This window comes from Sarcophilus harrisii, chromosome 6 (assembly GCF_902635505.1).
Source record: "Sarcophilus harrisii chromosome 6, mSarHar1.11, whole genome shotgun sequence".
Taxonomy (NCBI): domain Eukaryota; kingdom Metazoa; phylum Chordata; class Mammalia; order Dasyuromorphia; family Dasyuridae; genus Sarcophilus; species Sarcophilus harrisii.
This window is the reverse complement of record NC_045431.1, coordinates 247,164,469-247,184,539: the sequence shown is the minus strand read 5'-3', so window position 1 is coordinate 247,184,539 and position 20,071 is coordinate 247,164,469. Positions and strand designations below refer to the sequence as shown.

Below are 20,071 nucleotides of genomic sequence, written 5' to 3'. Positions count from 1 at the left end.
ATTCCCCCTGAATATAACATAACTGATAAGTGATCATCCAGTCTTTGTGGAAAGACATCCAATACTGGAGAAACTTACCTCTCAAGACCACCCATTCTTCCATTACTCAGCTCTAGTTATTAGGAAGTTTTTTTTTTTCCCAGCCTACATATTTTATTGTTCCTACTTCTGCTTTCTGGGGTCCAGCAGAACAAGTTTGTTTCCTCTTCCAACTGACAGAGAATATCTTCCTCCTTAAGAAAAGTCATTTGGCAAGAACTGAAATGGGCAGGAGAAATTTACCATTTCTTGTCATCACAGACCAGACTTTGGATATCGGAGATGTCTTGTTCTCGGAAGCAGCTAAAAGTGGACATCCTTTGAAATTAAAGAGAATAGTGATGTTTAGAATAAAATTGAAGCTTTTACTCAGCAGTCCTGACAACAAAACATTGAAAGCTAACTGATAAGTATTCATTCTGTCATCCCAGACATGAGGAATAGAGAGATGATAAGCTAGTAGACTCTCTGTTCTCCAGTTCTCTGCTAGAACTATATCACCTTCATACCCAGAATCCTTGAATGTTAGAATATAGAATATAAAACCTCAAATCTGGATAGGAACTTGAATCATAGAAAATAAGTGTAAAATAATTTGAACCTAAAATATTAAAGATAAAAGGTGGGGTTCTTGGTCAAGTGAAGCGTTGATTGTACAGTCATTGGGATCCCTTTCAGCAATTAGAGTCTGTGACATAAAAAGTCATAAATGGAAGAAATCTTAGAATAAAGATAGAGAATTTCATACGTGGGAGAGACCTTTGAAAAGGGATATATCTGAAGATGGTAGAGCTGGAAGGAATCTTATAATATAGAAACAAGAATGTCAAGGCTCATTTATTCCAGCCTCATAATTTTACCGAGAAGGAACCAGGCAGTCAAAGAGGGGAAGTTACTTTGTCTGGGGTCACATAGTTAATAACGAGAGGATGTGGGATTGAATAGGAATAATGATAATTAACTTTAATTAAAGCTGGACCCCAGAAAGCAGATAATTAACTTTAGATTTGAAAGGCACTTTTTAACAGATTGATTCTCACAACAAACCTTTGTGCTATTTTCATCCCCATTTTGAAGATGGAGAAACTGAGTCTGAGTGAGTTGCTCAGATTCACATAGCTAGAAAGTGTATAAAGCTTCAGACTTGGGACTTCCTCATTCCAAGACCAGTGCTTTACCCACTATATCACAAATGAATAGAGAATATATCAGATAGGAATAAAATGATTTTTACGATTAAATGCTGAAGCTATATCTCGATTATATCTCCCTCATCTGATGCTAGAATTTCCACCACTCCTTCCTTTGTGGGAATCATTTCCCCTCTTAACTCAAGCCTCTTTCCAAAAAAGTTTATTGCTTTTGGAAGAGTATAAAGGGTTAAATTATTAAGGTTTTATGCATTTGTGGGTGAAGGAGTTCATTTTGGATCCTTCTCCCCTCATCCTGAGAATCCTAGGCACTGAACAGAAAGAATTGCACAGGAAGAAGAGGGGAACATAACATGAGAATATACTACCTCTATGAAAAGTACATTCAACAAAAGCTCCGTACCACCTAACATATAGGATCTTGCTTGATTCTAGCATAAAATTAATTTTTTTTCATAGGCTTTTGGGACACAGCTAGTCCAATTCCCTTCACTATGATGAGGAGAAAACAGTCCTAGGAAGAAGTAGCTTGCTCATCCTACTTACCAAGTGGGAGAACTGGGATTCAAATCCATGTCTTCTTGACTACTCAAAATCTAGTGGCTTAATGATCCTATTCAGATGCTTTTCCAGCACCACCTCCTACTGGAAACCCATTCTAAATTCTCCAAGTTGCTCACAGTCTTGCCAAAAAAGTGACTTTTTATCAACTTTGCATATTATTTTTGTTTTCTTTGTTTCTGGGTACATGTGATTTCTTCCCAATGACTATAAGGAGGGACAGATTTTGTATTTGTCCTTGTATTTACAATACCTGTCGCAGTGCTCAGCACTCATTAAGTGCTTAATAAATGCTGAAATCAGTTGAATCGAATAGGGTCAATTTAATTATTTTTACCAATTTTCCAGATTGGCCAATGAAACATCTCCCAAGTCCATCCAACTCATGAATGGATTAGCAACAGCATCCCTCCCCTCAATGCTCTTTTCAGTTTTTCAAGTACATACTGTAAGTCTGGTCTTGGTTCCCAGACCCCTTTCAGCATAACCTAGCTATCAAGTGATCCTTGGGAGAAAGGCTTCTAAAAAAGGGGATCAGAGGTTTTTGGGGAGACTCACCCACATCCTTTTCCCAGTTTGTCAGATTGTGGAGCCCAGGTATTTGAAAAATCTGGGTTTTCTCAGTTCCTTATTTGTTTCAGAAACTGAAGCCCTGGTCCTGGTTGGGAAGATCTCGGAATATTCCAAGTCAGTCGCTTATACTGAATACAGCAGGGGAGATGAAACCCTTCTAAGTGATTAGCAAAGGTGGTTGTTTGTGGGCAATGCAGTGGAGGGTTTAAAGGGAGCTTACTGGCCAGTCATCTCCATTGAGATCCAACTCTGATCCCCAAAGGTTTAGCCTCTAATTAAAGTACGGACAGGTTGGCAGATTTGGAATGGTTCAGCAGTGTAGAAATCCTCAGTGACTCTGAAGGGGGAGGGCAGCTGATTCCCATTAGTCCTGGTTTCTTCATTGATCCTGTCTTTCCTAGCTTATTTCCACTTTAGAAACAAAATCTCTTTAGGCAAGGAGGACTTTATACTGAGAAAAGCTCTTGGTGATGCATTTATGACTTCTGGGAAAAGGAAGCAAAAGAACCTTGATTCAAAGGTCATGCATGGACTGTGGATTCAAGATGTTTTTTGAAGTTCTGAGAGGCAGCCACTTATGGAGGGATGGCCAGACAGCCCGTGAGGCAGAAACTCCCAAGTTCAAGTCCTAACTCAAGAAAATCACTCAGTAGCATTTAGTATACATTTACCCTGGGCCAGGCATGCTGCTAAGCATGGGAGCATTGCTACTCAGGCAGCCAGGAAATGGCAGAGACGCAGCTTAAACCCAGGACTTGTAGATTCCCAGGCTGCATCTGGGGTTTCATCCATATTGGAGGCTCCTGCTAAGGAAACCTGGGAAAATCAAAAAGCTTCTACAGCTTCATGGTATTAAAGCAGGGGTTCTTTGCCTGGAGTCTATAAAATTTAAAAAAAATGTAATAATTATTCCAATATATTTGGGTTTTGTTGTAATCTAATATATTATTATTATTATTATTATTATTATTATTCTAAAAAGGGATTCAGAGGCTTTACCAGTCAAGCAAAAGCATCCATGATGAGCACTTATATTAGACAGTTACCTGAGGTCCTCATAGATCAAGGGCATACAGCTAGAAAGCTTCAGAGGTCTCCTTGACTTCAAGAACAGTTCTCTATCTCTAGGCCATGCTCTTTCTCAACTCTCAAAAGACTATAAAAAATAAATGCTTCTTGAATCAATTCAAAATGGTGAGTATTAGGGGCAGCTATGTAGGTCTAAAATCAGAAAAGTTCATATTAGTGAGTTCAAATATGGCCTCAGATATTATAGTTGTGTGACCCTAGGCAAGGCACTTACCTCTTTTTGCCTCAGTTTCCTCATCTGGAAAATGAAAATGGCAAACAACTCCAGTATTTTGCCAAGAAAGTCTCAAATGGAGTTACAAATAGTCGGACAAGATTGAAATAACTGAACAAAGGGATGTCTGATGGAATAAACTTGGGCTCTGAAATCCAGTTTCCTCACATGTAAAATAAAACAATTGAACGAGGTGCCATCCTCAGATGTTAGTCTCCTTTAGCTTTAAATCTATGGTTCTATAATACTGAAATGGGACAAGGGTTTGCAAAAGACAAATTGCAGGTACTTAATATTCTGTTTGGGGGTACAGATTGGGTTTTGTCGATTAATATTTTGTCTTATTAGAAGTTAGTTTGTGTTTTGTTTTTTTTTTTTTTTGCATTTTTCTTTTGTTGAAAACAGCATGAATGGTAGGAAGGGCTGCTACCTTAGGTTCAATTCAAACGGGCAATTCATTCAGCTCCTATACTCTGCACAAATCTGAGATAATCTGGGGATAACAAACAACTAGCCTGAAATTTGGGGCCCTACCATGCAAGGAATGACAAATACACAGATAATTATGACAGAGGGAAGGACAAAATAAGGAAAATCACTGACATTTTTCTGTCACTTTTCAGTTTCACATAGCTCTTTCCCAACAATAACCATATGAGTTTGCAAACATAAGATTTGTAGTCTCCAGAAAGAGTTTGAGTGAATGTTATTTTGTCTGTTATAAATATCCAAATTAGCTTTAAAAGATATAGGGAGAAAGTTACTATTTGTATCCAGAGAAAGAACTGATAAATAGAAGTATGTATAGAATAATTTTAATGTGTGTGTGTGCATGTGTGTGAGTGTGTGTGTGTGTGTGTGTGTGTGTATAATGTCCCTAATTGCATCTAATGGTAACTAAGAAGGGGAAGGGGAGAGGAAAGGAAAAAAAGAAAAAAAATCTACATGATAATTTTGTTCTGTATTTGAAAGGAACAGCAAATTGTGCATAATAGATCTGTAATTTCACGTACAATAATTATTTTTATTATACTATGTTATTGAAATGCTTATTTTATTCCATAAAATAAAAATAAAGGAAGTAACTCACTTTCTATCTCTAATCCCTAACTCTCATACTTCCCTATGAATTAGAATGGGGAAAAACAAACAAAAACAAATAAAGTGTGTTGTACAGTTTGAGGACCTGAATTCAAATTCTACCTCTGAAACTATATGACCTTTTACAAGTCATCTAACTTTTCTGGGTCTCAGTTTCCTCATTTGTAAAATGAAATAATTGGGCTATATAGCCACTTAGGTCACCAACAGATCTGATTCTACGGTTCTATGTTTCTGAGAAATATCATCCAAGACATAGAGATAACATGAGGGAAGTTTGACTAGTGAGGTAAAGACAGTAAAGAATCAGCAATTTAGTTTAGCTGGGATATAACATGTATAAAAATTGGGTACCAGGATTGGAATCAGGAAAAGTAATCGTGATCCATTCCCAAATATTTACTAGCTGTATGAGCTTGGGCAAGTCATTTAATCCTGTTTGCCTTCCTTTAACCATTTGTAATGCAAGGTGAAAAAGGAAATGGCAAACCACTCCAGTATTTTTGCCAAGAAAACCCTAAGAAGAGTCAGACGCGAATGAAAAATAACTGAACAACAATGAATCACAGCACGTATAAAGGGAAATGTCTAGAAAGGTAAGTTGAGGCCAGAATATACAGAATTAGTCATCCATATTTTGAAAATTAAAAAAAGAAAACAATGCTTTGAAATGTGTTTCCATCTGTCAATAAAAAGTTATTAAAAAAAAAAAAAAGAAATGTGTTTCCAGAAAGAGAAAACGCCAAGCAGGAAAATGTTCAGTCATGAATCAGATAGTATAATGAGGTGGCTTATGAATTACTGAATGGCCACAGCCAGAGGAACTACTGATGGGTAGATATAAGTGTGGAATGCCTTGAGGAGAATTCCCAGGTTTATCATAAACAAAAACTCTGAATGTTTGTCATTTTGATGAATGTCTAGATTAAAGACATCAATGGCAAGTTTGGAGATGAAATGAAGCATGGAAACACAACTGACATGTTGACAAGGAGATCTCCACAAGATTTGACAGGCTAAACAATGGGTTGAATCTAATAAGATGAAATTTAATGGAAAAATACAAAGTCAGATATGATTTTCAAGAAATGAGTCTCACAAATACAACATGGTGGAACTGGGATTCAGCAACAGTTACCATTTTATTCCAGGTTTTGGGAAAATTGCCAATCAATATAAATCAACTATATTGAGTAGTCAAAGGCTATCTAAAAAAGAATATTGTACCCAGGAGGATAAGGGGATGGATTTGTTGTATATTAATCTAGTTAGAAGCCACATGGAATATTTATTATGCTCACTTTATTCTGAGAAGAACAATGCTCAACTGAAGGGCTTTGGGAAGAATGTAAATAGGATGGAGAAGCACCTCCTGATCATGCATTGTGGGGCCAGGTTGGAGGAAAATAAAAAGATGTGTCCTGGAGAAAAGTAGACACAGGGATGACATGAGAGTTGTCTTCAACAACTCTGAAGGAGTTTGATGAGGGGAAGACATCATCCTTGTTCTATTCAGCCCCAAAGGACAGAAGCAGGGTTGACGGCTAGAATTCACACACACACACACACACACACACACACACACACACACACACACACATTTGATATCAGGGAAAATTTCCTAACATTTAGAAGTCACCAAGAGCACAGTGGGCTGTTTCGGGAAATGGAGCCTTCCCCCACACCTGCCCAACTTCTTTAACCCAATTTGTCAGGGTGTCAGAAAGCAGATTATTGGCCCTACATAGCTCAGGCTTGATGGCCTCTGAAGCAATTTCCAACTTTGGAATCCTGTGAAGTCACTCCAGCTTTGTTGGACAGCTGTGGCCTGTCCACATACAACCCCCCTTGTCTCGTCTCCAGGGGCCAACCAATCCCACAGAACAAATTTCTGGAGAAGTTGAGACTGGGGGGAAGAGAGCCTGAGAAGGTCAATCAGAGAGGCAAATTGCTCCGAGAGAAACCTCTCCCCACCTCTAGAGGGGCCGTTCCAAGGCAGCGGGGCCCCTGCCTCCAGCCGGAGCATTTTTGAGGAACCACACAGGCCGTGGAATTGATTGCATGACTGAAGGAGGCACACTGAAACACCAAATTCTTCTAGAAACAGATTCCATATGACACACAGCCCATCACTTGGAAAACACCCTGGCCTAGCCTCATCTTGAAAGCAACATTTTCTTGGCCACAGCTCAGTTTCAACAACAAAAAAAGCAGCAATTCTGACCAGGGCCATGGGGATGAACCCGAGAGCAACAATTGGGCTGGGCTACACAGCTGTATTCCAGATGCTGGGAGGCAAGTCCAGGGTTTTGCTTTTGTGAAACCAATACAACCATTAAAAAATATGAACACTGTAATCACATCACTATGCAGTGGTTATTTTTGTTTATTTTAGTGGAGAGAGAGATTGTTTAAAATTTCTATTTTTTAAACTTTGACTCAAATGCCTTCCCGCCCCATTTCCCCTCAGACCTCCCATAGCACTTTGTTTGAACCTTTCTGTTGGGTTTGTTGTAATGAATGCAGTGTGTTATGGTTGGTTGTGTGTTTTAATTGTGTGATTTAATCATAGTGCTCCCTACAGTGGGGTGGGGAGGAATTATCGAATTATAGTCTTAGAGAAAGAAGGACTTCAGAGGTCATTTATTCTCACTTATTTGTTTTACCATTGAGGAATAAGTGAGGCACTGAGAGGCTACATAAGCTGTGCAGGATCACAGAGGTAAGTGGAGAACCAGAATTTCTCCTCGGGTTCTCTTACTCTAAATCTGGTGCTCTTTCCATGGGTCCATGCAAATATTCTTTCAATGATAGATCCTGGAGCATCATGGTCTTTGAATAGCCAATCAGAGGTGATCCAAATGGCAACAAATAAATGTGAGATGGATGCAGGTGAGCTGGAATGTATTTCCAAAGATTCATAGGATTCAATATTTAACTTAAGGTAGAATATAAGCTCCTCAAAAATAGAAATGGCTTAAATGTTTGGACTCCAAACTGAAATGTGAACTTTCACCTTATCTTCTCAGAAAGGCGCCTCCGGGTTCCTTGTTAGCCTTTTCTAAACTATATTTCCTGCATTCTGTCCTCATCCCCCTCTCACCTGAATCTGGACTCTATTGGCTCTGAAAGGTGCCCGGGATCAGGCCTCCAGCTCATTTCCAAACCATGGTACATCAAGCCCCCTCCTCTTTCCAGCTTTCTTTTTTAATATGTTTTGGCTTCTGTTGGAAGGTAAGTTCTTTGAGGAAAGGGATTTTCTACCCTCTTTATATTTGTATTTCACAGTGCCTGGTGCACAGTATGCTTTTCCATTAATTAATTCAATATTTATATCTATTTCCACATCTAATTCCTAGTACACTTTAAGTAATAGTTGATTGGCTGATTTCCCAAGGAATAGCATGAAGGAAATAAATGAGGAACAAAGTGTGTAGACTGGTCATGTGAACAGGATGATAGATAACCATGCAGAACACATTCAGGCAGAGTCCTAACCTGTATGAAATAGAGAAAAACCTAGAGGAAGACTTCCAGCACTTTGGATGGACCGTCTGTGGTGGATCTAGGTAAAAACATGGACCAGCATGACACTGAATGAGGTAGGGAAGGGCTGTGATCTGCACTGATGGAGAGAATGCCAACATCAATTGGGAAGCAGTTCTGTTAGGACATTAAAGTAATCTGTGTGTCTTATTCCCCTATGAGACTATAATGTCCTTGAGAGCAGCTTATAGAAACTCTCAACCTCTCCCAGTGGCCAGAACAGACATTTACATCCAGCAGACACTGGCTACATTTTTAAAATGAGCTTCCTTGAGGTTTCCATTAAATGAATCATTTTTATTTGGGAAGGCAGAAATAATGTATCTTCCCATTTGTGACCAGCCTTCCACCCTCTCCAAGTTCTTTGTCTCGGTGCTATCCTAAAGGCCTCCCTTATCCTGCACATGCAATAAGCTGCCAAATCCATTTGCTTCTACTTTAGGCACATCTCTCAAATGCATCCCTTCTTTCTTCCTCTGTAGAAAATGAAGGATAATTGTAGCCATTGTAGGATAATGGCGACCATTATCCTAGTTCAGCTCATCACCTTTTATCTGTACTATTGTACTGATCTTCTAATTGGTCTTCCTGGATTCAGTCCCTTCCCACGACTACTTCTCCCCCACTCAGCAAAGTGATTCATAAGTGCAAGTCTAACTCTGCCATACTCCTGCTTAATAACCTTATACCTTCTGACTTTCCATCATATTGTGTATTACTCCTTATGCTCACTGTGGATCTATTAAACTGGTCTTGCCCACAACACTCAGTTTCCACTTCCATGCCTTTATCCAGATAATTTCCAAGTGCACTTCCCTTTCACTATTTTCTCCCTCTCAGAATCTCTAGCTCCAAGATGTCACCCAAGGACCACTCTCTACATGACACTTTTTCTGATTCCCCAAAATATCAGTGCCTTTCCATCTCCAACCATCTTGTCTCTATTTTTAATGTAGGCATATATGTGCACGTTGTATCCATCTCTTTTAAACATCAATCTCCTGGAAGGCAGGGACTGTTTTGCATACATTTTTGTATCTACTGAACCAAGCATGGTACCTAACACATAGTAAATGATAATAATAATTTTTTAATAGTTGTGAAAAAAAAAGAAAATCCCCCTCTCCCAAGAGAACTTTAGTTCTCTTTGCCATTGTAATTCACAGTTAGTTTCCCCCCTGAGATGGCAGCTAGAATTCATTCTTTAGTGGCAACTAGGATTCATTCTCTAGCCTAGCCAATAATACTAAGAGCTCCTTTGGCTGGAGCATTTCACAAAGTTTACACAACCCCAGCAGGCAGGCACGACAAGTGTTTGTCCCTTTTATTGACGAGGGAAGTCGAGACTCTAAGAGAAGTGATTTGGGCAGAGTCACCAAGCTAGTAAGTGGCAGAGTCAGGTTTTTAAACCCAGGTCTTCCATTGGCACCAGAGTTACTATTCTTTCCATGGTTTGTTTCCCATCTCTATAAACAGGCTAATTGGCTGCTTCCCAACCCTGTACCCAAGCTCCTGGCGCCCTTCCCACCGACAAAGAGGCTCCCATTCATTCTGCTCCAGACACAAGTAGTGGGAGAGAGGAAACAAGCAGGTGTTCAGGGCACTGCCAGAAGCCAGGCTTTCCGAAACCCTCCCTCTGTGCCCCAGTTCCAACAAGCTCCATGGTCAACTCCATGGCTCTCTCTACTGGACTCTTAGCGACATAACAGGCACTCAAGCTGGTTCTGTCTCCTATTCCAGATCTCATAGGGAGAGAAAAAGGAAATTTCAACTTTATCCATTCTCTACTGGCTCTAAAATTAACACTTTGTTTTTGCTTTAATTAAGGGGTTTTTGGCTTTGCTTTTTAATATAGGATTATAGGAATATAATTAAGGGATTCAAATAGCAAAGAAAAGAATTATCAGATTATTTTTGTTGTTCAGTTCTTTTAGCCATGTTTGACTCTTAAGGATCCCATTTGAGACTTTCTTGGTAAAAATACTGGAGTGGTTGGCCATTTCCTTCTCCAATTCGTTTAAATGAGGAAACTTAGGCAAATATAATTATATGACTTGCTTCTAAGTGACTAAGGCTGGATTTGAACTCAGACCTTCCTGAATCTAGGCCTGGCACTTTGTCCACTGTGTCACCTGGCTGTTCATTATCAAGTTGAGGAGGTATTTAAAAGTTCTTCGTGATCTGTGTGACCTTCAGCAATTCCTCTCTCTGTAAAATGAGAAATTAGAACTAAGGTTTATTCCAGGACTAACATTATCTGCTCTCTTCTCTCCCTATTCTATTGTTCAAACTATAACCTTTTGTCAAGGTTCCTCCTGGTTCTGATGTTCTGTGTTCCATGTTCTAAAGTCTCTTCTAGCTCATATGTTCCATATTCTAAAGTCTTTTTTCATTGTGATATTCTATGTCCTCCAGTCATTTTTATTCTAAGAGCATATGAATGTGTTCTAAATTTGTCTTCAACAAATGTGTGCCAGATCCTGTGCTTATCTAAAGAAGTTAGGACATGTGCACAAATAAGTACAGGATGTCCCAGAAGTCTTAGTGCGGTTTCAAGTTTTAAATTGCAGTAGAACTTTTGGGACAGCTGGCCTAAAACAAGGTGGGGTTTAATAGAGCAAAGTAGTATTCCAGAGACAGTGATCTCCAACACTTAGAGAAAACCGATGGCACTTCTATTTGGTGAAATCAGAAAAAGTTTCTGAGACATTGGCTTGCGAGCTGAAGTTTGAAGCAGAGTATAGAATTGAGTTAGGAAGAAATGGGTTCAAATTCTTCTTCAAAAACTTATTATCCTAAGCAAGTCACTTATCATCTTTCAGCCTCGGTTTCCCCACCTGGAAAACTGGAGTTAATAATGGTACCTACTTCCTCAGGATTGCCATGAAGATGAATGATTAATCTCTGTAAAACCCTTTGCAAACCTTACAACATGTTGGAAATACTATCACTATCATCATCATCATCACTGAAACAAGAAAAATGTCAACAGGCAAATATGAGAAGAGACTAATTCTAGGTATGGGGGATGTGCCTGAGATTCCTGCTTAAAGGAGAGATGGGAGTCAGGCTGTCAGAGAAACATGGTGTGAGGCAATGTGGTATAATAGATAGAGTGATGGGTCTTTGCATTGGGAAGACCCATTTAAAATACTACTTCAGATACTTCCTTACTGTGTGATCTTGGGCAAATCATTTCAATTCCCTGAGTCTTAGTTTTCTCATCTGTAAAATGGGGAGGGAGGGAGAGATGTAACTAGATGACCTGCTCATTCTAAATCTGTGATTCTGTTTCTGTAAAATTGAGAGGATAGTGGTTGTCTAGTGTTGGAGTAAGTACAAAAGTCAAGATATAAATTAGACACGACAAGCAGGTGGCCTGTAAGCTACAAGCAGCCCACATCATTCCCAATCTAGAAACAGATTCAAATGGAAGTGGGAAATATTTAGCAAAATAAATAAAAATACAACAAAACATAGATAGATCAATATAGGGTGATGTAGTGGATAGTATACTGCCTCTGGAGTTAGAAGGACCTAAATTCAAATGCAGCCTCAGACACTGATGAGCTGGGTAAGTCATTTAACTCTATTTGCCTCAGTTTCCTATCTGCAAAATAAGCTGAAGAAGAACAGAGCAAACCATTCCAGTAAATCTAAATGGGGTCACAAAGAATCAGACATGACTAATTGACTTAATAAAAAGAAGTGAATATGTGCCCTCAGGCATCTTTATGAGTGATTTATGGCCCAATTCTATTTGCATATGATATGAATAATGTAAAACAAAACTGAAAAGATAATCTCAAACCATGGCCTTAAATGCTAAGATAACAAATTTGCATGTTACTTTCTAGATAACAGGAAACCACTGTTCTTTTTGAGAAGAAAGTGACAAGCTCAAACTCTCAGCACTTTAGAAAAATGAGTTTGGCAGCCATAGGGACAGTGGATTAGGGAAAGGAAAGACAAAATGAAGGCCATTATAATATTCCAGTTGAGAGGGACCGAGGGCATGAGTCAGATTGGTGGCTATATCAATAAAGAGACAGGGACAGCACGGGTGCAAAAATGTTTGTGGCAGCCCTTTTTATAGTAGCAAAAAACTGGAAACTGAATGGATGCCCATCAGTTGGAGATTGGCTGAGTAAGTTATGGCATATGAATGTTATGGAATATTATTATTCTATAAGGAATGATCAACAGGATGATTTCAGCAAAGCCTAGAGAGACTTACAAGAACTACATGCTAAATGAAATGAGCAGAACTAGGATAGCATTGCACACCGCAACAAGAAGATTATATGATGATCAATTCAGATGGACATGGCTCTTTTCAATAATGAGATGATTGAAGCCAGTTTCATTGATCTTGTGATGAAAAGAACCATTTACACCCAGAGAGAGGACTGTGGGAATTGAGTGTGAATCAAAATATAGCATTGTTTGTTTGTATTTTGTTTTCTTTCTCATTTTTTCCCTTTTGATCTGATTTTTCTTGTGCAGCATGATAATTGTATAAATATATATATATATATATATACAAATATTGGATTTAACATATTTTTACATTTTTAACATGTTTAACATATATTGGATTACTTGCCACTTAGGGGAGGGGATGGGGAGAAGGGAGGGGAAAATTGGAACATAAGGTTTTCCAAGGATCATTATTGAAAAATTATCCATGCATATGTTTTGAAAATTAAAAAAAAAACTAATAAAAAATAAAAACTGAAAATGAAGAAAGAGGAAGGATTCTAAAAATCCCAATAGATTAAATCTAAAGGACTTGGCCAGAGCCTAGATATTGGCCAGCGTATGGGGGACGGGGGGAAGAGAATAAGAGAGAAGAAAGAATGATAGAGATTTCAAGCCTGGAAATATGACATTTCTATTACTATCAACAATGGGGAAATTTGGTGAAGAGCTTCTGGAGGGAAGAAAATGACTTCAGTTTTGAGCATTTTACTCATTCTTCAGGGAGAGGCCATTTGCTAGAATGGAATGAGCTCTGGACTGGGGACAAGGTGGCCTGCATTCAATTCTTCATCTTAACACTTGCTAGCTGTGTGATTATGGGCACTTATGCTTTCTAATCTCAGCCTTATTCCATGAAAAATAGGAGCAAGAATACTGACATTTCCTCCCTAGTAGGTTTGTTGTGAGAAAAGTACTTTATAAATTTCAGAGTGGCGTGGAAATAGAAATTCTTTTTAATGGCAATGGGCTACCTGCTCTGGTCTTTGCTCTGAGTTTTAAATCTAGGAGGGACTCTTACCAATTATGCTGTTCATTTCATGGGAGGTATAGTTATGAAAAGCAAATGTAATGTCATTATATCTATATTCTCATCTAACAATGTTTGGCCTCAGTCATGAACATTGGGGGAAGGTCATAGAATCTTAAGATTACAGTGGGAGAACTAGAAGATTTTTATTGGTCATATGGTCCAATACCCTTATTTTATAGATGAGGAAATTGAGACTGAAGGATGTTAAAATAATTAAAGTTATATGGGTAGTAAGCTGTTCAATCATGTCTGACTTATTGTGATTCCATTTGAGATTTTCTTGACAAAGATACTGGAGTAGTTTGCCAGTTCCTTCTCTGGCTCACTTTACAATTGAGGAAACTGAGGCAAACAGAATTAAGTGACTTGCCCAGAATCATAGAGATACTAGTATTTGAGTATAGATTTGAACTCCAGAAATTGAGTCTCCTAACTGCAGATGCAACATTCTATCCACTTGCACCACTTAGTTGCCCATGACTAGTAAGAGTCCAAGGCAAAGAGAAGACATAGTTACATTAGCAAAGAGATAACCTGTTTCTGGCCTACAGTTATACCTTGATGATGACAAAGTGATGGTTCAGCTGTACCTCTGGGCAGGAGCACATTCATCCTGTGATCAGTGAAGCAAAAGGATCTTGCTCCATTTGACCAGGAGATAGACCAGCCTATACCTCTGGGTATCAAAAAGGCCATGAGTGGAAAAGTAGAAGTAACAGGCAGTTTTTAACTCTTATAGTGAGGATGGTAATAGTTACCCATGGGAGCTGCTGAGTCTGAGCACCTGAATTGTGTCAAGAAATCATTGAGTTTGGGATGTAGCTTTAAGATTTCAGTGGGATGCCTAACTCTAATAAAAGAATTGTATTTAAAACAATTCTTTTATTAATTTATTCCTTTTGATTCTGGGATAGGAATTAAGACTATATCTTACTTAACCATGTTTATGGCTCAATGTAAAGAACCATGGATTTAGTTCAGGGATCTGAGTTCAAATGTGCTTTCTTAAGCTTAGTACCTGTGTGACCTTAGGCAAGTAATTTGATGTTCCTCTGCCTCAGTTTGTCTACTTGTTAAAAAAAAAAAGGTTGGAATGGATGACTTTTAAGGATTTTCCCAGCTCCGAGTCTAAGCTACCTTAAATCTATGATTCTATTTTTCCATTTTCAAGTAATTAGGGTCCACTGAAATACAAACAAGAGAAGGACAGTGTATGGGAGCCTGGGCTATAAGAGATTAATTGAACAAAATCACACAGACCGTACCTGTTGACACATGAATGAACAAAACTGCCACCCACAAAATGGGCAGAATTGGGAGATATAAGTGGGAAACCTTGGGAAATAAGACTTGGCATTTCCCTTGAGCATCATTTGGTATTTGGTTAAGTTACCCCTGGGAAGAGAACAGAATTGCCCAAATCCTGTTCTTTATGGTGGAACAACATCCTTGTAGTGGCCAGCAGTAGGAAATGTGGGACACAACAATTGTGATTCCATTTTTCACACACAGCCCTCTAAGCCAAGGTAGCAGTGTTTCAGTCTGCTGGACTTTCTAAAACCAAATGCTTCTTAGGCAAATGCTCTCTTCTCCCATCTCTTCAGTGCTTCTTTGATCTCTTTGTTCCTCAGGCTATAGATCAGAGGATTCATCATGGGGATGACCATTGTGTAGAAAATAGATGCCACCTTGTCACTGCTGAAGGAATCATTGGAACTGGGCCGCAGGTAAACGGACAAACCAGAGCCGTAAAATAAAGTCACTGCCATCAGATGAGAAGCACAGGTATTGAAGGCCTTTGAACGACCTTGGGTAGAGCTAATCTTCAGGATGGCCTCAACAACATGACCATAGGAAACCATAATGATAAGGACAGATAGTAGCCCAAAGATCACGGCTATCACAAACTTGAGGATCTGTAGGGCCAGGGTATCAGAACAAGACAGGACCAGCAGCTGAGGCAGATCACAGAAAAAATGGTCAATTACATCGGGCCCACAGAAATAAAGTTGAAGTAAAGAACACAGTTGGATCAAGGAACCAAAGAATCCACTCAGGTATGAGCCAGCCACCATCCACATGCAGAGGGTAGGAGACATGATGGCCGTGTAAAGCAGAGGGTTGCAGATAGCGGCATAACGGTCATACGCCATGGCGGCCAGGAGGCAACATTCGGTCAGTCCCATGCCAGAAAAAATGAAGTACTGAGCAGCACAGCCCCCAAAGGAGATGGTCTTCTTCTCCTTGAAAAAGTCCGAGAGCATCTTAGGGGCTGTGGAGGAAACATAACAGATGTCAAGAAAGGAAAGGTTGCTGAGAAAGAAATACATGGGTGTGTGGAGATGGGAGTCGGTCCTGATCAGGGTGATGAGGCTCAGGTTCCAGGTTAAGGTTATGAGGTAGATCACCAGGAATATCACAAAGAGGATCCCATTGAGTTTTGGATAATCTGAGAATCCCAAAAGGATGAACCTGGTTACTGCTGTGCTATTCTTTCCTCCTGCCATTGACTTGATACCCTTGAGATCTATGGAGAGATAACAAAAAGAAACCTTTAGATCAATAATTACCCCCCCCCAATCAACTGATATTCATTATCAATAAAGAAAGAGAAGAAATAAATCAAATATGGCTTCAACTTAGAATATAAAACCAGATTTTAATAATAGTGTTATTTTAAAATTTTTACTTCATCTATCTTGGGAGGAGATGGTTCAATCTCCCTTACTAGAGATCTTCAACAAAGGCATCCATATTTTAAGACTACTTTCAGTTGTAACATACTGTGTTCTATATCCTATGGTCCCTTTCAATTTTGACATTCTAAGTTCCATTTTTAAGCCCTTTTCCAGATTTAATATTCTGTGTTCTAATTCTAAGGTCCCTTTTGAACTAAAATTCTGTATTCTGTAAATCTAAAAATAAATAAAATTTAAAAAAATATATAAACCTTTTCTTAATACCATCTATTTCTATTTATATAGGACTATGGCTAGGTATAGCCCATTTGAAAGTCAAATGCACCAGTAACAGTGAGGATAATGAGTTCTTATCAGGTATGCTGCTATAATGAAGGGCTAATATATTCTAAAATACTGGTTGGTGTAAGATAGCAATAAATTTCAACTCTAGTGTGAATGAGTTGGTTATTTATAAATAGAAACCCTGGAAACAAATTTCACATCTTCTAAAGAGAAACCTTTGAATTTTCTGTAGGAGAAAAACATAGCCTGTCTCCCTAGACAGTTTTGCTGATTGAGAAAATCCCTGGCTGCTGGAATTGTGTTTCCCAATACCCAAACATCCAGATTTAAGGTGGATTTTATTGGCAATTGTCCAGATACTTAGTGTCGGCCTGCTCATTATCCAGATAGCTTCAAATATTGTGTCCCTGGTTCTGTCTTATTATCTTATAGGAATGATTGCATGGTGGATTTAAAAATCACTGAACGTAGATATGTCAGGAAGGTCAAATATCTTAATGAATCAATATATATTTCTCTGGGGCAACTGGGTGGTAGAGTGGATAGGGTGTAGGATCTAGATTGTAAAATTTGAATTCAAATCTATCCTGAGACACTAGCTCAGAAATTAGGGCTAGTCATTTAATCCTGATGATTTCAGTTTCCTCATCTGTAAAATGAGCTATACCAGGAAATGACAAATCATTCCAGTATTTTTGCCAAGAAAACCTTAAATGGAGTCATGAAGAATCAAACATGAGTCAAATGACTGAACAACATGACCCTCCTTGCACCAAGATATTTTGATGTCAAGTTGACCTGGACTTTTATGACCTTAATAATTTAGCAAAGATTCCAGGAATGTTAGAACAGGAAGGAATATAGCAGGCCATCCAATTTGTTCTCTTGATTTTATAAACTTCAGACTCTTTGTATTTGAAATGAGCAATCTGGAGATTACCGAAAGCTGGATGGTTGTTCAGGAGTCTGTTTATAAATAAAAGGCAAAGGAAGAGCTCCAAATTCCCCCCCTGGCTTTCTACAGACCATTTTAAACATACTAAGTAACTGTATTTAGAATCAAAAGACCTGAAAATTCAAGTACCTCTCATGCCACTTGCTTGAATCCTTTGTAAAATCTAAGGAAATCATAATTAAGCCCCATCTTTGAATTTTGGGTTTTTATTTGTTACAGTAGGGAAATAATAATTGGACTCATCACCTAATGGAGTTACTATAAATACTATAGATAATATAAACACAATTGGATTTTTCTGATTTTGTAGTAGGAGTTTGGAGTCAATCCATTTATATGTATCCCTCCCTTTTTCTCTCTGATACCATATTGTTTTCCTTATTCATTCTCAACTCAGATCCTAAGGCAATGAAGAGTTGTGTTCAATATTTTCTCATTAATTACCAAAAATTGCGGATTAGTTCTTATCAATTACTTATCTCTGAACCTCCAACCTCATTTATTTTTCCTCAATAATATTTTTCTCAAATACACATGAAGATAGTTTTCAACATTCATTTTTGTAAAACTTTGTGTTCCAAATTTCCCTCCTCCCCAAGACAGCATGTAATTTGATATAACTTAAATATGTGCGACTCTTTTAAATATATTTCCATATTTGTCATGTTGTGCAAGAAAAATCAAACCAAAAGAGAGAAAACGATGAGAAAAAATAAACAAACAAAAAGGGAAAATAGTAAGCTTTGATCCACATTCAGTCTCCATAATTCTCTCTCTGGATGAGGATGCATTTTCCATTCCAAGTCTATTGGAAATACCTTAAATCATCACATTCTGATCTCATTTATTATGTATTATTTACTTACTGGACTGAAGAAACTTTGTTCCTTAAAAGTTCTGGCTCATCTCTCTCTCTGTCTGTCTGTCTCTTTCTCTTTCTCTCTCTTTGTCTGTCTCTCTCTTTCTCCCCGAGATATACAATTAGGTAAATAAATAGATATAGATAGATATGTTAAATATGTGTCTGTATTACATTATATAAACATCTGGGTATATTAATCAAATTTCCTATGATATCAAAGTAAAACAAGCAATAAATAATTAATTATTATTTATAAAATGTTAATTGTGGAAGATCACAACCAGTCACTTTTAGCCATTGTTACAACTTCTAACTTCTCAGTTCTGAAAACCCAAGCCCACTATTCTATTCACTCAGGATGCCAATTAAAGTTGTTGCTTAGAAATTTTCTTCATGGTTCATCACAGAATAAAACATTAAAAAGTTTCCCCTGGAAATAAGTTCTCTTAGGTTGTTTCCTCCTCTTTCTCCTCATAGAATAATTGTAGTTAGAAGTCTACTAAGTGACAGACTCCTCACAGAATGCCAGCTTACATTGTCTCACAGAGGTACAGTAACAGTATCTGTAGACTACTATAGGAAAAGTTAAACACTTATTTTGAACAAACCTATGATTTCACTGGTCTAGGAAAGTCTCCCTTTGAGGGAGGAAACTCCCTTTACTAATAGAAATTGTCATATAATATGCAATTTTTAATCTTAAAGACTGTCTAGGATATTAGAGGTTAAATGAGTTGATTAGGGACATACAACCAGTATATGTATGTATTCTTGATTCTGAAGGCAGTGCCATATATAGTAGATCACACTTTATCTCTAATGTTATTATTATCTCTCCAGAAAGCTTCACAGAGACTTCTTTACTAGAGATAATTCTTTTGTTTCTTGTTTTCAGAAACACAAATCTTAGAATGAGAAGGGCTTTCAGAAGCTCTCTAATCTAACTCTTACCTTAACAAGAATATCCCCTACAACATATCTATCAAATGGTGGTTAGGTGGCACAGTGGATAGAATGCTAGACCCAGAATGAGGAAAACCCAAGTTCAATTCTGGCCTCAAGTCCTTACAAAGCTATGTGATGTTAGCCATGTTACAAGCTCCACTTGCTCTTATTTCCTGATCTCTAAAATTATGATAATAGTAACATCTCTCTTCCAGGTTTGCTTTGAGGGGCAATAAAGATAATATTTACAAAGAACCATATAAGTGTAAGTACTATGATAATGACAATCATCCAGATTTTGCTTGCAAACCTCTGGAGAGGGAACACCTTTGACTCTTCAGGCAGCTACTTCTGTTTCTTAAGAAACATGTTCTTAGAAGAAGTCAAAATCTGACTCTGAAATGTGTTTCTTTTAATTCTTCCCACTGGAGCCAAGAACAATATTAATCTCTTTTTCACATGACAATCTCTCAGATACTTAACACCTGTCCCTCCATGGCGGGGATTGTTAGCCTGAGTGCTGTGACTTTGTTAAAAGATATTTTGATGACTATATTTCAGTATCACTCACCTCCTTTGCAATTCTTTGTATTTTAATATATGTATTTAAAAATATTATGTTTTTATGATGGGTTTCATCAAGGGTGTCTGAGGGCTTCATAGCACAAAAAAGGGCCTAAAGCCCAAGACTTCCTTTCCACTTTGGTTTCTTCATATGCTGCTCATAAATCCTAATCTTAAAATTCTCTCCTATTCTG

General features: G+C 38.1%; 1 protein-coding gene across 1 annotated transcript; it reads right to left on the bottom strand.

The window, feature by feature from the left end:
- Positions 1-14,777: 14,777 nt before the first annotated feature.
- Positions 14,778-16,120, bottom strand: LOC100928847 (olfactory receptor 1440). The gene has a single exon (XM_031942046.1). It carries the CDS (start codon positions 16,072-16,074, stop codon positions 15,139-15,141), a length of 936 nt encoding a protein of 311 aa, XP_031797906.1. The 5' UTR covers positions 16,075-16,120; the 3' UTR covers positions 14,778-15,138.
- Between the last annotated feature and the right edge of the window lie 3,951 nt (positions 16,121-20,071).

Bases quoted from the DNA above. Each gene is read 5' to 3' on its own strand.
- LOC100928847 (XM_031942046.1), bottom strand. From the start codon at position 16,074: ATGGCAGGAGGAAAGAATAGCACAGCAGTAACCAGGTTCATCCTTTTG.